General features: G+C 39.0%; 1 protein-coding gene across 1 annotated transcript in view; it reads left to right on the top strand.

Annotated features, from left to right (window-relative positions):
• The window catches only part of xkr7b (XK, Kell blood group complex subunit-related family, member 7b), a 78850-nt gene extending 66040 nt beyond the window's left edge, over positions 1-12810 (top strand). The window contains exon 3 of the mRNA XM_082144503.1: positions 10419-12810. Coding sequence (XP_082000629.1) covers positions 10419-11395 — 977 coding nt within the window. The 3' untranslated portion in view covers positions 11396-12810. The remainder of the gene's footprint in view (positions 1-10418) is intronic.
• The last annotated feature ends 5107 nt before the right edge of the window (positions 12811-17917 follow it).

Consider the following 17917-nt stretch of genomic DNA (forward strand, 5'->3'; position numbering starts at 1 on the left):
TATATATGTATATATATATATATATATAAACATCTCCCACATTCTTCTGGCCCACATACCACATGGATGACGGCGATAGTCTGAGTGTGGCTGGCAATAGCATACATATTTGGGCCTCATCTGGGCCAACTATGGCACATATGGCTCAGTTCTGGCAGCAGCAAAGATTACACGGGCCACACACAGCAAGCCACAACTCAAAATAAACCGGCTTGGGCTGCGTTTCCCGAAACCTTCTTAACGCTACGTCGTTCTTGAGTTACACCTTAAGATGTACCTTATCGTTAATATGTGTTTCCCGAAACGGTCTTAGTTAAGTATACCTTCTGTAAGTCATACATTCGGAAGGTTGGTCTGGACCACTCTTAGCTTTACCTTATCACTGGTGTTTTAAGTTTTAATACACCCAGACAGTGTTCAATTAGGCTCATTAAAGTGTTTTCATGCAAAGAATAAAATTGTCATTACTCTGATTGTTGTTAGATTTTTTATTATATTATCCAAAGGTACATCAGCTGGCAAACCATTAAAGGCGTAATAGTCTATTTAAAGGGAATGATTGTGGTGGGGAATTTGCTCAAACTATGGCAGCGATACAGCGAATAGTTGTTCTAAAAGACGGCGCCGTCCGCGGAGCGCTTTCAAAGGCCAGTGAAAGTATTCTGTCAGTTAAGTCCTATTAGGACGCTAATATTGTTTCTCATGGGCTCGTCCGGTATTTTAAACATTTACAGGGGTAAGTCGGTGATTTTATTGCCATCCGAATCCATAATGTCAGTGTTTTTTCTCACCCAACCCGCGTAAAAATCCCTGGCCAAATTAGCCTACCTACTGTTTTTTGACAAACAGGTCGTGTGGTAATTTGATTGCCGTCTGAATCCACATTTCTGAGCTTACAAGAAGAGATTAAAAATTCACTGTTTAAATCCTTTTTGATCACTGCCGAACACCGTACGTAAGATGTACACTTTTATTACAGAAATGCTGTAAAGTATTTACAAGAACAATATTTCATCACAGCTCCACCTCAGCGAACAAAAATGGGAAAGAGAAGAAAGCACGTAAAAAATTGTAATGGTTATTGTGGCAGCAATATATGATACAATTTTAAAATATGTAGGCTAGGCTATTATAGTTTGGATTATTTTTTATTATATCCCATGAAACTAATAAATGCAGTTTCAACTATTTCTGAAGTGCTTCTTTTATAAAGAACACCGCTTTCTCACACAATGCAGTGAGGCAGCCAGAGAGGACGAGAGAATAATTGATTCTCGAGCCATCAATATTAACCAATTCAGCACCATTGCCACGGACAGCGCCGGGTAACGTCGCACGTAAGAAGGTATATCTTAAGGAACACGCCTAGAAATCGTAAACCTTTTGTTAAGTTATACCTTAAAGGGCACCTATTATGCCCCTTTTTACAAGATGTAATATTGGTCTTGGGTGTCCCCAGAATGCATTTGTGAAGTTTCAGCACAAAATACCCCACAGTTAATTTATTATAACCATTTGAAAATGTCATTTTTGGGGCCTGTTTTAAAAAGAGCTGTTTTGGAGTGTACCACCTTAAATGTTAATGAGCTGCATATCCCCACCCTGCTGCTGGACCCAGATGATGAAGAGACACGAATGAGAATGGACTAAACGTCTCGGAATGGTTATTTGATACATTTATGTACTTACAAAGTTTTAATCGCGTCCCCTTTGCAATTATGGATGTGCAACACACACACACACACACACACACACGAACTGTGATAACGTTCACGCAATTTTTTGAAACTACACACACACACACACACAAATACTGTGATAACGTTTGCTAAGTACAAACGATTTATTTAATTTTTTTCTGAAGGGGAGGGAGATAGACGTTTATATACACTGTCTATGGAGATAGAGCAGACCTTAATTTATTTACATTTGTAATTGCTGCAAAAATGATAGCCTACGTGACATAAAACTGTCTGACGTTGTTTGTTGAGACATCTATGACGACGACAATAAATAGCTTTAGACGCATTTGTTGTTGAACTGGCTGACATCGATTGAAATGACTATTTGCTCAAAAATCATAAAATACACTTACTTCTGGAGGTGACGTTGAATCGCGAACTGTAGGCAATGATCCACACTTGATTAACTTTGACCCTCGTTCACTAAACAGTCAGTCAGAAAATGAAGGAAGTTTAAGTGGCGCCGTTTCTTCATAAATAAAATCCATCCGCTGCGTTTTCAGTGGCTCTGATGTCAGTGAAGACTACTATGTCCATTCTTAAATTCCACAACAAACACCTAAGTTACACTGTCGTTGAAACAATGGAGGATGCAGATCACCGAGGGCGGGGTCTATGCCAAAACCAGACTGTCAATCAAACCGCGTCGGTGGGGCTTAGCGCATTTCTACGTCACAGTGAGGGAAATCTAGAACAGGGCGTTCTGAGACAGTGCTTGTGATTTACTGAGATAGTAAAAAAACTACTGGGTGGATTTTTATCATTCTAGGGTGGTTTTGCTCACACACATTTATGTTCAAACACCATGTAAAAGTGAATTTTGCATAATAGGTGCCCTTTAAGAGTCTTCGTAGTGCGCTAAGAGACAATGTTATCGGGAAACGCATCCCTGATGTGTGTGGGCCAGAACTTAGCCATATGTGCCATTGTTGTCCCTGATGAGGCCCGGATATGTATGCTGTCTGGGTAGGATTTCAGCATTGGCCAATTTAAAAAAAATCCATATTAGTCGATTACTAATTTGAACCAGGATCAACAATCAGAATTCATAACTGGAGCAAGTGTGTTTCAAGTTTTTATCTGTATATTTCATTCTCACCTGCTCCAAAAATTAACCAGCACGGTCCATGCGCACATATTTCACCATGTCTTCCTCTAATAAAATATATGTGCAAAAAGGACACTGATACAGCAGTACGTCTGATCATGAACGCCATGACAAGATGGATTGTTCTGATTCACCGAAGACAATGACGTAGACCGAAAATTCAAAGAAGAATGGACAAAAAATCAAACTATGCTTTTATTCACACTGTTAAACTGATGTCATATATTCATAGGCTGTAGTGCTCGTAAATGTAATAAAAATATTATTAGACCTTTTAAATGTTCTTGCTCTTTTTTAGACCGATAGCTCTGCAAAGTTAAAATGCTGATTTGTTGATATTTCTAAGAATAATTTAACAAAACGTATTTGATTTGTTCGTGATAGTTGTTGATAGTCTCTAATGATAAGATTTTTTTTTTTTTTTTAGTTGGTTGTCATATAGGGTTATATTTGACACTTTAAATGGGTTAAAGTTACAAGTGTAGGTTCCTGTGTGTGTGTGTGTGTGTGTGTGTGTGTGTGTGTGTGTGTGTGTGTGTGTGTGTGTGTGTGTGTGTGTGTGTGTGTGTGTGTGTGTGTGTGTGTGTGTGTGTGTGTGTGTGTGTGTGTGTGTGTGTGTGTGTGTGTGTGTGGTGGGACAGGAGAGGAATCAAGCACCAGAACAAAGCCAATCTGCCACGACCCACCAGACACACAAACATGTAGTGGGCTGTATTTAAGAGCTGATCCCCATGATAACATCAGCTCAGTCTGGAAGCCTCCTGAGATTGCTGCACATCTCTCAATCACACACACTCACACACACCTCCTCTTCACCTTTTCACTCTACCTTGCGCTTTAGGGTACTACTCGCAAACACAATATAAAGCGCCTGTCTGTCTGCCTGTCAGCAAGTCAAACACACACACTCACACTCAGTCTCTCTAGAGAGACATCCTCTCAGGCAGTTGGGGAACAAGCCCTGCGATTTGTTGTCTCAGCAGGTGTTGTAGTTTCTATGAAATATTATTTGAAATCTAAAACAAGAGCAACAAACGTTACAAAACTTTGAACCGTTTCTTTTTTCCTGCCATCACCCTTGAAAGAGCAGCTCTCGCATCTCTGCCAGCTCACGTCAGTTTGTGTTTCATAAGAGCCGCCGTGATGTCTGGAATTAACATCGCTTTGCTTCTTTGCCTCGTAAGAATATATTATCTCAAAATGTATCCGTCATGATGCAAGGTATATTCGCACATTCATATATTATGAGTCCAGAGAGGCAAGCGACATCAATTAGGGCCTCAATTATTCATGTTTTGAAAGTTAATTATTCAATCGCATGTTCATTTAGCAATGAATCATATCTAATTAAATATTGAAGTCTGAAGTCTGAGAATGTGGAAATGTAGTGATTCTTAATGATTTTGATTAGGTTTTATATTTAGTACTTGCTTTTTCCAGGCTATTTAATTGGCTACTGCTATAGAGGATCTTCATGCAACACTCAGGTTTCTGTCTGTTGTAAAACAAAAAGGCAAAAAAAGAGAAAGAAATGTAGATTGTCAAAACGTTTGGTAACTAAACAGAATTTCATTAAGTTTAGTGACAACATGTTACAAAGCTTACATGGTACAATAACCAGTAGCCTACTGTTTTTATTAGTGCTGGACAAATTTCACAATTTCAACTCGCTTGTGATACGATTCCGATCTTCATTCAATATCAATTAATTTGGATAAATATCAAGTACAGTAGCTACATGTATCAAGGAAAAAAATCTCTCAACTAATGCAGTAAACATAAGCCCTGTCAGCAGGTATTGTTATTAAAGGTTCAAATTAACAACTAAAATTAATGATAGCTACAGTATCTTAGGGCCCGTCCACACGGAGACGCGTTTCGCTGTATACGTATACATTTTTTATCGTATTGGCGTTTCGTCCACACGGATCCGGCGTTTTCGGAGACTGAAACCGCTATTTTTTTAAACCGGGTCCCAAGGTGGATAAATCTGAAAACGCCGCCCTTGCGTTTTCGTGTGTACGGCCAATCCGTACATTTTGTGAAACGATGATGTCATCACACCAAGTGTCAACTAGTCAGACACCGTTAAGTCACAGCAACTACATTTATGGTTTTTCATATTGTTCAACAAAGTTCTTGATTAAAAAAGAAAAAAAGAAAAGAAAAAAAGAAGCTAGTGTGCCTAATATTATCATTGTATACAGTGCGCAAGGTTTATGCGCATGCTTTAAGTCTTCTTCTCCGTTTTTAGTGTATGTCTGTGGCAGAATTACAGCGCCACATACTGGTCTGGCATGTAAACTACATCGTTTTGAGTCGGTTTCAGTTGTTTCGTGTGTACGCAGATATTTCTTGAGACAACGCCGTGTTTACGGAATTTTTTTTTTGAGCGGAAAAAAAAAATCGGATAGGGCTTCTCTGGCTTCGTGTGGATGTGGCCTTAGACATGTAAATCTGCTTTGTGTGCACAAATACAAAGTACATGCACAGGTGGGGGTCAGCAGCTTATACAGTGACCTTGCATGATGTGTGGAAATTGTGATTGGTAAATTTTTGTGATTAAAACCCTTACCTTGTCAATAAGTGTGTTCGGCCCAGAGCTGGCCCACATCTGGTACGTGTGGATTCCACGTGTACCAGATGAGGGCTGGATCTGGGCCGAGACTATGTTGCTGTCTGGGTTTACTTGGGCAGCGTGCTCTCATGCTATCACACGTGTCTCATTTGCATCTGTATACGTAAGATACCTACACTATAGACCAGTGGTTTTCAAACTTTTTCAAGAGCGACCCTTTTTTTTTTTTTTTTTTTTTGAGGCGACCCATAGGCCTATTCTTAAGCCTTTTCTTAGCAACCGCTTTTGATGATGCACGTGCAGTGGCTTATCCGTGACGCGATCGCAACGCAAAGTTGATTCTGCACTCTTTTGATCTAGCTAAAGCTACAGAGATGCTAATTAACCGGTTAACCATTAACCATTGTAAGAATTTTAACCAATTAATATAGCCTACTATCGTTTGATGTATGCTTAAAAAATTCACAAAAAATATTCCTCAACAAATCCTTTAAATTGAATGATATTCAGAACAGAACAAGAATGAAAAAAAATATCTATAAACAAGCCAAAACGAAATAATTTCGTTGGGCTCACCTAACTCTCTCATTCGAATAATTTTTTTTTTCCATATTCGCGATTTATTTGGATGCTAAACTATTATTTATTATAGGCTTCTAAGAAAAAATGAAAATGATTATCCCCCCAAATTTTAAATATTTATTAGGCTTCAAAAAATATAAAAACTTTTAATTTAAGTGAACTTAAAACAAACCTTACACAAACCCATTATAAATGTCAAATTTACCTGTGCCTTTCCTGTCTAACAGATATGAAATATATAGAATTTGGATAAGGTTATCAAAACATTCCGCACTGCATAAATTATAAACTAAATATAGAGAAATCCGTATTAAAGCTACACACATTCTTTAGTCAAGAGCTGTTAATAATTTTCTCCGAGAATTAGCTGCTGCCACTTTAGGACCAGCCACAGCTGGGTGATTCTCTGAATTGGGTGCCTTTTGGGTCATACTTTTTTTCTTTTTTTTTTACCTTAAATAGTTATTTCTGATCATTTCATGTGATAGTGGATTAGTCAAACCTTTAAGAAAATACATTTTCCCACCTCAGGCATGAAATTCTAATCGATATTGAGTGTTTTTTCTTACTGAAAGTTGTTTTGGAGTTCAACCCCGTCACAGACCACTTGGACCCTGTTTAAATATGATTTAAAAAGATTTTCAAGTACATTTTTGTAGAAGCTTTTCAATGAGATGTCCCTTGTTTGATATCATTTATTGCATGTAGATTTTATTTTTAAATACTCACAATTTGAATACCAAATCAGGTCATGAAAACTGTATCTAACATTGGTCTTCATATATTATCACAAAATATGCATTAACATTAGGATTTAATTAGGCTTTCATATGTTTTCCAACTGTCCTGTAAATTCTGCACACAGCAAAACAAACATTTACCTAATTTGTCTTCTTATCACGAAAATATTAATAAAAACTATCAAATAACAGGGTTGAACTCAGCATAACGGGGTTGAAAATGATAACAGGGTTGAAGTGATGATCATTATTTCAATATAGTATCATGGATTTCTTACCTGTAAAATGAATGATATCACATTCAATAACATTTTATTTTATTAAAGTTGGCAAAAACAAACAAACATTTGAGTAAGTTTTTAACATTAAATCAAAAGCATTAAGCATTAATTAATCACAAACATCAATCGATCTTCGTCACATTTTTTATTATAACAGGGTTGAATCGTTGTGACAGGGTTGAATGTTTGACACTTCTTAGTAGATTACTCAATTGTAGACTTGTTGTATTGTGATGTGAACTGTCAGAAATAATCGATTATGGTATTTTATGTTCAATATTTTCAGACATCCCAATGGCAAAAACAGCAGCAGAGTCGCTATGTCGCTATTCCTCAAAGCTTCCCTCTTCTTCTGTCTTTTTTTTAGCATCCCTCCACATCTTCCGTTTATATATCGTTTAGCTCTGTCACCCAGATTGCTTATTTATTTATTTTTTCCTATCTCTGTGTCCCTTTTCCACCTTTCACGCTCACTCCTGAGATACGTTTCCCTTCTCTCTGCGTCTGCATCCCTTCTTGCTCTGCACTGTCTTTGCCTCTCTGCTGCTGTTTTTGCCATTGGGATGTCTGAAAATATTGAACATAAAATACCATAATCGATTATTTCTGACAGTTCACATCACAATACAAGGAGTCTACAATTGAGTAATCTACTAAGAAGTGTCAAACATTCAACCCTGTCACAACAATTCAACCCTGTTATAGTAAAAAATGTGACGGGGTTGAATGTGACGGGGTTGAAGTTTTTGGCTAACAGTAGCTAAGACAGTTAGCTTAGCTAAGACAGTAGCACCACATGACATTTAGGACAGCATAAAATGTTAATGTTTTGCAAAACTATTATTTAATTCTTCTTGAACCGTTGTTTACTATCATTTAGTCATATAACAGAGTTGAAATGTTGAGCCTGACAATCTTAATCTGACAGTAAAAAACATGAAATATAGGTAAGAAAAGATACTGACACATGCCTTTATTTGCAGCATGTTCTTCAAGAGACTTGTGTGATGTCACTGCCTGGATGTGATGCCACAGGGATTGATCCATTATTTTTATATGGGGGTAAATAGTATGGCGTGACGGGGTTGAAGACAAACTGGAGGACGTGTATAAATATTGCAATTTCATATATAACTAATGTATTTTTATATATACATGTATATTTTAGTTAAAGTAGACCAACATATGATTATATTAGCAGCAACATTTTGGTATTAATTGCACTTTTTATTTGTTTGATATTCAGTGAAAATGTAATGATGGTTAGTGAGGACATGCAAACATGCTTGTTGTCTACTACTTAGGCAACTCATTATCTTTAAATAAAAAATAAAAAAAAGCAATTGTGTTGCATTATAATGCTAAGGCACCTGGTTCTATTAATTGACAGCGTTAAAATGCATTTTGTGATTTCCTTCAATTGAAAATCTTTGAAGTATGTTTGGGGGACTTGAAGGGCACCCAATTCAGAGAATCACCCAGCTGACGATCTCACGCATCCCATTCTCTCACTACTCTTTACTTTCATTTAAGATTTTATTTAACTCATTTAAGACTGTTCTTGTGAGGATACTCGACAAAACGGACATTTTGGCATACATGTGTGTTGTTCGTTCTAGCGCGAAAGAGAACTTATACTGGCGCGCGTCGACTGGGTCGTGTGTATGTGTGTGTGTCAGGAGGACATTTACTGACAGCGCGTTCTCTTTTGTCTTGTCGCGCATGAATGGTTTAAAAGCATTTGCATGAATAAGAGCGGGATCATATAACGATAGCTTAGTCACCTGTTGTTGTTTCTGACGTTTCATCGCCTGTGCCGCAACCGCGATACCACGGAGGAGCAGGACCGAGCCTATGTCGATGCGCGCGCGTCTGCGTCCGGGAACATCGCGTGCCGTCTCGGTTTTCTTTCCCTCAACTTGTTTGTGAGGCGCCGCGCCTCACAGAAATGGACCAAACTCGGTTGTTTAAATAGCCATATTTCGCGTGTTTCTTTTATATAGGCCTATAGACTATGATTTTATGAAAACAAATTTTGTTTTTTAATTTAATTATATTTTCCTTAAATAATCCTGGCGACCCATTTTTTAAGTCTCGCGACCCACCCGAGGGTCGCGACCCAGGGTTTGAAAACCACTGCTATAGACTGAGCTATAAACTAACCTTTTAGACAAACTAAAAATGTATTTTCAGGTTTTATAACATCCATTTTCATTTTGTGTATCATTTCTACAATTTGTGCGGTTTAAATTACTGTTCTTTCAAATTGACCAGTCATTTTCACACTCAGACCTGAAATCTGCTGTATGCATGTGTGTGAATGCAAATGCTTCTAGCTATGCAGGCTTGATTTCACGCATCGTTGCCTTTGCATTTCCTGCTGAAAATGTTTAAAAGAGCTGGTCACCAGCATGTGTTGTGTTTTGTTTGCTGGACCCCAGCATGGGATCCTGTTGTACTGGTGTTCCAGTAAAGCTTTCTGACTAGTCTAACCAGCAAAACGTAATTTCTCAAGCATTTCTCAGCATCACCAGAAAAACCAAGTAGTTTTGCTTGCAGGGTTCTTTTTTTTCCGCTATTTTTATTTTATTTCTGTTTCTATTTTCAATTGAATTTAGTTTTACAGAATTTGCATAGTTTGTCTATTTTTTTTGTTTTTTTGTTTAGTATTTAGGGCTACCAAAGTTAATGCACCAACTGGTATGGTTTAAAAAATGTTTTACAGCAGTCTTGTTAATTAAGTGCTATCAAGTGGCATTTTCATTTTAAATACAGGCGGGTTGTAAAGATTTCAAGTTTAAATATGCTATGTATCAAAAAGTAAAAAAATAATATTTGTGGCCTTTTTTGTGTGTTGGTTTTGGAATCCTGAACATTATTTGTTTAGTTTCAGTTTTTTTCGATTATTATTTCAGTTCATGAAAATGTTTTCATTTTAACATTACCAACAGCAATCTACCAGCTAGACTAGCACCACACTAGCATAAACCAGCTTGGACCAGCATGGAACTTCATGGCACTGGTCCAACCTGTTCTTTTAAGCAGCAGTGGTTTAGCATCATCTATGGCTAGTTTACTGTCATGGTGTGGCAGCAGTTTCAAGGGAATCTTGCTGAGCACGTTAGTTAAGAATTAGTTAAATGGTTGACATTTATACTGCTACATGAACAATAGCAAATCCTGTTTAATAGCACAGACATTTAAAGGTAACTCCATTGACCCTAGAGTAAGGTTTGTTACCAGCACTGTAATGCAAGAAACATCTATGTAGAACATTGCGAGCAGTGCAATGGCCAAGTTTATTATGCATACATTTGTAAAGTTTTTTCTGGCTTTATGCTTCATTACTTAAGCTGTCTCTCTGTATATCTTGCTCTGTCTCTGTAGGTCTCTCTGCATCTGCCTCATTGGTTTCACTAGCTTGGATGATCGCTTCCTACCAGAAGGTTCTGCGCGACTCTCGTGACGATAAACTCCCCATGTCCTACAAGGCTGTGATTGTTCAGATGCTCTGGCATCTCTTCACCATCGGTGCTCGAACCATCGCCTTCGCCCTCTTCGCATCAGTCTTCCAGCTTTACTTCGGGATCTTCATCGTGGCCCACTGGTGCGCCATGACCTTCTGGATCATCCAGGGCGAGACCGACTTCTGCATGTCCAAGTGGGAGGAGATAATCTACAACATGGTGGTGGGCATCATCTACATCTTTTGCTGGTTCAATGTGAAGGAAGGCCGTGCCCGCTTTCGGCTGGGTGTGTATTGCTGCGTGACCTTGGTTGAGAATGTCGCACTCACCACCGCTTGGTATATTCACAGGGGACCTCGCACTTTGGACTTCTACGCCCTGATCGTCGTATGCGTGGTTGTGTGTAGCTACGCTTTGGGAACGTTCTTTATGTTCGTCTATTATTGCCTGCTCCACCCGGACGGACCCATCCTGGGCGCTCAGTGGAGCTGTAGGGAGGAGGGAATGGGGGTAATCGGCCTGGGAGGCGTTGGGGATTTGGGGACACCCTTGCCCCAACCGGACGTGGTTACTAGCCCTCCCAGAACACTCCAGAGGACTAATGGTGGGGATCGGGAGATTGGGGCAGGGGATAGAGACAGTTGCCTGCCTGTGTTTCAGGTAAGGCCTCCTAGTGTTCCCCCAGCTTCTTCCCCACGTCCATCAAGAACTGAAGGTCCCGTTATTCGCATCGACCTGCCAAGAAAAAGGTACCCGGCCTGGGACGCCCACTTTATCGACCGTAGGCTGAGGAAGACCATCCTGGTGCTAGAGAATACGTCTCCTGTGACGCCCCGAATCCAGTACCAGAGCTTCAGCAACCCCAAAGAAGTGACGGAGTATGAGACTACGGTATAGTGTTGTTCATACCTCCACCTTCCATATGGCATTTCTATGCAGAGGTGAGACTCAGGAGGCAGATACCACCATGAGGTTACGGTCCGATCCTTGATGGTCGGCATGGTGCTACACGGTGGGACCTCAGCATGTTTGGCATCCGGATGCCTGGGAACGCTTGACTAGTCCGAGAGTGCACATCAGGCTGGATGGGAATAACGTGGTGTTTACATGACCTGCATGGGAAGTGAATTTAGGAAAGGGACTTAACTTTCTGCCTATGCACTGAACATTAGAAAAGAGTTTAACTGACAGTGATGAGAAGTGGACATTTGTAAAATATAGATAAACTGACCAATCAGTATTTCTCAGGTTCATCCTGAGTGACTGTTTTGGTCTAAGTTTAATGTTTCAGTGACCTGAAAACAGTACAAATTGTGTATTATTGCTTCTGTGAATGGTGAGGTTAGCGAGTTCAATCAATCATCCATTTCCTCAAAAGAGTTCTTCTGTAATTATTGACTTATTTATTTATTAGATTTATTTTTAATGACTCTGTGGCCATGTCTTTGATATAATTCTTCTAATTGAATATTCATAAATATATATTATCTTTTGTTATATGTATACAATAGAATGGTGCCAGTGTGTTGGTATGAATGTTTTTTTTTTTTTGGGTGGTGGGGGGGGGGGGGGGGGTTGTCTGTATGTTTGACTGGTCATGCTGCATTGTTTATCTGTAAAGATGAAGAAAATATGTCATATAGTAAGACAAAAAGTTGTGATCAAATTGTAGTTGGATAAAAATAATGCTGTAAAAAAATAATTCAGATGACAGCCTCGAAAAAGTAAAAAAAAATAATTGAATATGCGTGTTTGAGTGTTTCATGAAAATGTTTTTGGGACATCTGGAACCAACAAACTTGCAAACGTCTTGAGTGTTTGTGTTGCATTTCACACAGAGAGAACACAAATGATTGACAGTGAATTCTAATGCTGTGTGTGAGCTCTCTTTACAGTAACTAAAGCAGCGAGTATTGGTTTGCTCCGTCCGCAAGCCTCAAAACCCTTTTACATCTGTATGTGTTCATTTCACTCATTATTTTGTTATTTGGAAGGGGCGGCCATTGCTGTGGTTATGATGATTTTAGATTCTGAATTGATGGGGGTTTTGTGGTTTGGCAATTGTGATTGCTCTTCTTGGCCATGAAAAGCTGCACTTAATGACTATTGGGGACAAAAATGTGTGTGTGAATGCTTGCTTGAGAGAAAGAAAGACTTTTTTGTCACCTCATAAAATGTTAAGATCTCTTTTTAGTTTAACAGCTTATCCTACTCAGCTCTGTTCCAGGGCTTTTTTGAGTAACGACAATTGTAAAGAAATCACCCCAATAACAAGACCAGCAAAAGACATCAGCTGAAGTTTTTCTCTCTCTTTCTCTCTTCGTCTATGAGGTCTTTCTTGTTGCTTTTAAATTTCCATTGCCTGGTTAAATACCAGGCAGAAAAAAAAAACAGGAAAAAAAAAAACAGAGTCATGGTCGGTAATTGCCAAAGACAAGAATCCTGCTGTCCAGTCTGAAGACACTGATGGAGAGCAAATGATGGTTGGGGGCTGTATTCACGCTGTCTCATAGTGGGATGTTCACACTTACAGTGATTTTATTGCAGGAGGTTGTGGAGTTAACTGTGTTGTTGTTTGCAAAGGCCGTTCCTTCTGCTAGATGCTTTAACCTCATTGGTGATCTGCACACCTCGCTCAAATCTGATCTCATTACTGGTAAAATAAGATGATTCTAATTTCAAATCAAGTCCAGTAAAAAATTCACAAAACAGCTGAAGACCTCTTCCAGGAGCACTTAAAGGAACCGTATATAAGATTGTGGCCAAAACTAGTACTGCAATCACTTTCAAATTACTGTAGAGCGGTGTATCCCCTCCCCCTCCCCCCTGACTCGAGGTTGCCAGATAGGCTCCAGGATCCAGCAGGAACGTAGGCTGCTACAAGGAGCTTCCAATGGCAAGTGACGAGTCCTACACAGTACGTTTTTTTTCGGACTTTGTCACGACGTATTTTGGATTCATAACGAGGTCTTTTAGGTTTCGTAACGTTAGACATTTTTTATCCGACACGTTTGTAGCTGCAGCTGTGGTAACTAGAGCAGAGCTGGCAACCCGGATGCCGAAACACTACTGACTTCGTGATTGGTAGATAGGTGGAGGGTGGCGCTTCAGGCCAAAACACAAGATGACAACATCAACATCAGTTGAGGGCTGCAACTTCACTTTTAAATGACAATATCCTGGCCGGACTACTGTTGTCAGTGATATAAGTATTTGAAATGAACATGATTTCTTAATGTCTAGTGACATATCAGGGCCATTTTATGATTAATTGAAATACATTTCTTACATACGGTTCCTTTAACTACCTAGCCTTTGAAGAAGTCAGCCCTTCTGCACTCTAGCATTGAACTACTCTGATACTTTGGAAAGTTGGTATAGTGGCACTACTTGTGTAGAGTTTGCCTTTCGATTAATTCTTTCTGCTTGAATTATTCTCACTCTGGGTAAAAGTTTCTGATTAAGGAATAAATTTAAATGTAAATGTAATTTGACAAGGCAAAAAAAAAAAAAAAAAAAAGCTAAAATGAATTCAGGAGTTTGTAGAAATTGTCACAGTCATCATACAGTGTCATGAACAGGATGAACAATAAGCAATGAATAAATTGAAATGCTAACATCTTTTGACATGAATTTCCATGAATCTTTGTTTAATTATAGCCCTGTACAGGGGCATAAACAAATCTTATAGATCTGCAAAATCGCACCTAACAATAACTAAGTTTTACAGTTTCACTGTAAACTACAAAATCTCACATGATGGATCACATCCCATTTCTTGGATCTCTGAGAGTTGCTGCTCATTTGCATAATCACGCCCATATCACAACACCAACAATAACTATCATTTGTTTTATTATTTTACTTCTATTTGATATACTTCATCTGCATATTCTGAGGATCTTGTTATGTTTGAACCAGACAAGACCAATTCAGATTAAGTTAACTAGACTCTCTCCGACCGGATCATTGAATCCGTGCTTAAAAGGTGCAGTAAATGATTTCTGAGAAACACTGTTGATATTTGAAATTCAAACAAACATGTCTCCCGTCCTTGCTCCGCCCCCAAAATGCATGAACAAGCAACCCAGACAGCAACACAATGTCGGCCCAGATCCGGCCCACATCTGGGCCGGCACTGTGTTGCATGTCTCTTTATCAGTGAAACCGAAGCAAAATAATGCTTCATTAAAAATAAAGTGAAGCCGACAAACGAACAACAAGGAAGAACAAAAAATGATTCAAGCAAAAGTTTGTTGTTAGTCGCCAGCTGCACACCAGTTCCAGACAAACAATGACACTCAAAACTGTCCAGTTACAGCTAACATTACAACTTGGTTCTGTGAAACATAGCAAAAACTCTCAATTACTGTACGTACAGATCCTGAGGGCCATATTTACTTAACGGCAAATTAGCGTGAAAGCGCAATTCCAAAAAAGCGCATGATCTACTGATGACAAGCAAATTAAAGAACAATGACGCAGCCGGATCATTTCCATAATGACCAACGCAAACTACCAAGAGCAGCGCAAATTAGCATCTGGTTTAAGACGTGCTTTTGGCAGGTTTAAATAATGGAGCAAATACCAGTAAGTTGATCCTTTCACAGGTTGCCGTGGTAACGGCAGGATCATTAAGCAGGGCTACAGGTATGTGCTGTGTGTGTGTGTGTGTGTGTGTGTGTGTGTGTGTGTGTGTGTGTGTGTGTGTGTGTGTGTGTGTGTGTGTGTGTGTGTGTGTGTGTGTGTGTGTGTGTGAAAGTGTGTTTGTAGTCTAAGAGCTTTTTAATGTGGCCCCTCTTCTGGAAACTGACCCACCATTAACTCTTCTCCCTTCTCCACTCATACCCTTAAGGGGGTCAACAGTGTCCTCGTCTACTGTAACAAGCGCACACACACATAGAGGACACGCACAATGAGGCTCTCCAGGTCAACAGTACACTCAAGAGAAACCCTTCAGGTACCACATGTACAGTACATGGCATGCAATGCAGTATAGCATTTGCAATATCTTTTATATTTCTCTAATATGATGTAATAGTTTCAAGTGAAGGAGGATATTCCACCGGCTGGACTTGAATATATAATATTTGAGTTCCATAGCAGAATGAAGCCAAATCTGAATGCGTTTTTCAGTGAATTATAAAACGCTTTTTAGGGGGCTTTCTGACCAGCGCATGAAGGTCAAATTCAACCTCGAGCATCAAATCCAAATGTTAACACTTTTTAAAGTGTATTGTAAATTACAGGGTTAACTATTGCCAAGATTTTAGTCAGGCTGCATTATGTATACAGGAGCCTAAAACAACGCCTATAGCTATTTGACTAACAATATTTTCCCCATCTGCACAGCCTGGGTCACATCAGCAAGTATTGTCCTTCAAAATAAGACTAAGAACAAGTATTAAGAAAGTTTTGATTGCACAATGACTTTAAATGCACTAGTACACTGCTTACTCCTCATATGTCCCAGATCATCTGCCTTTGATTTTCAGGGTCTGTTGGCCACTGTCCCAGTATGACATTGGGTTTATGTTCCCTCTTAAACTGAGCTACCAGTACGTTCCCCTGGGCTGTTTAACAATCCAGATCAATCCAAGCACAATGTCTCTGACAAACTGCACATTTCTGCATGACTGTAAGAATAATTCAACTTACCCTCATGATAAAGTTTCATTAAATTCCTCTAGTATGTCATAGGGCGTGGTGAAAACTGCACTGTTGCACTGCACTGTACAATCAAATAGACAACTCTCTCAATTCGACAAGGGTAAACAGGCCAAAATACTGCCAATGCCAATTTAACTGTAAGACACTGTTCCTCTACAGAGTATAAAGGATATAACACAGGTTTTTATCCAGCACAAGGCAATGAGCGAGCATGCCGTCTCTCTGCAAGTGATTAGCTATCTTCCTGTGTTGCCTCACATTAAAGTGCCACTCCCCATTGAAGCTCAAGAGCTGAGCCACATTGCCTCCCAGTGGATGCTTTGAGTAACTGCGAGTAACATTGATATGACTGAGCTGTAGTGGGTAAGGTCAAATTCAAACCACTGAGAATTGTGTTGATTTTTTTTAGCACTCTGGGAACATAGTGAAATGTTGTAATTTCTTCTACATCAGGGGTTTCCACAAACCCACAAATATGATCATCCTCATTTTAGGGACCCCCGTCCTAAAAATTCAAAGGCATCTATCTTTTATAAACACCCAATTGAAACACTGAAAATTAATATTATAACTCCAAAATTAGTGTTTATGAAGTTACATTTTAATATTTTTTAATATTAATATTACTTTAGTAATACTGTTATACGTAGGCCTATTATTTATTAATTTATATTAAAGGTACAATATGTAAGATTTTACATCCGTAATAAAATATCCAAAAATCACTTGCACAGTGTGATATATTTCCTGCAGTTGTGTACTTACAATATCCCAAAAGTTCCCAAAGATTTTTAATTTCGGAGAAATTCCAATTTTAAATAATGGCTCGTCCCTGGTCATTGTCGCCTGTCAGTGACGTAATATCCGCGTTATCCCTGTTTCCACTTGTACTGCCATAGTAACCATGGCGACAGACGTGGACAACTGCATAACGTATAGCTGCACACTCACACTGTTGTTGTTTCGTTCAAACATTATGGATCATGGCAAGCAGACTTTGGGACAAAAGGAGAACTAAAACAAGGATCAATATCAGCATGGCATTTTCGAGATGCCGAGAGCTCCGCGTCCACGACTAACTTCGAATTGACAGAACAGCTTGTAAAGAAACTAAAAAAAAAGAGGTGTGAAAAAATCGGGACATTTTTGCCAGGAATGTCAAAATTTAAGGATGTGACATTTACGTGCACTCCCGGGAGACTCTCTTCCAGACACTCTATGACACATGAAATTAATGTGTAACGTGGTATGTGTAAATGTCTGAAACCTAAAATAAAGGTCAACGGGTTAAATGTGAACAAAAGCCTAAATTCAATCTGTTCATCATATAAACAATCGAGTCTCTTCAGAAAAATTGGACTAAACCGCTCAATTCATATGGATTAGTTTTACAATCTCTTTATGAACGTTGAAGCATCAAACTGTGTCAGTTGCGTATCTGTCATTGGAGGTAGCCTATAGAAAGCTTGTGATTTACCGCATCAAAAATAACTTCATTTGTGTTCCGAAGATGAACAAAAGTCTTACGGATTTGCAACGACATGAAGGTCAGTAAATAATGACAGAATTTTATGAGAAATCATGTGACTTTTGGCCGTTTGATACGCACTCCGAATCACTGGTTCTAAATGATGGCGTCAAATGGTGGACAAAACTTATGCAAACGCATAAACACAGTGCGCAAGTGAATTACAACAGTGTGAGCACTAAATAAATGATTCGCAAAGGATTCGAAGCTTCAAGAACCGT

The sequence above is a fragment of the Leuciscus leuciscus genome (assembly GCF_965113295.1).
Source record: "Leuciscus leuciscus genome assembly, chromosome: 18".
Lineage (NCBI taxonomy): Eukaryota > Metazoa > Chordata > Actinopteri > Cypriniformes > Leuciscidae > Leuciscus > Leuciscus leuciscus.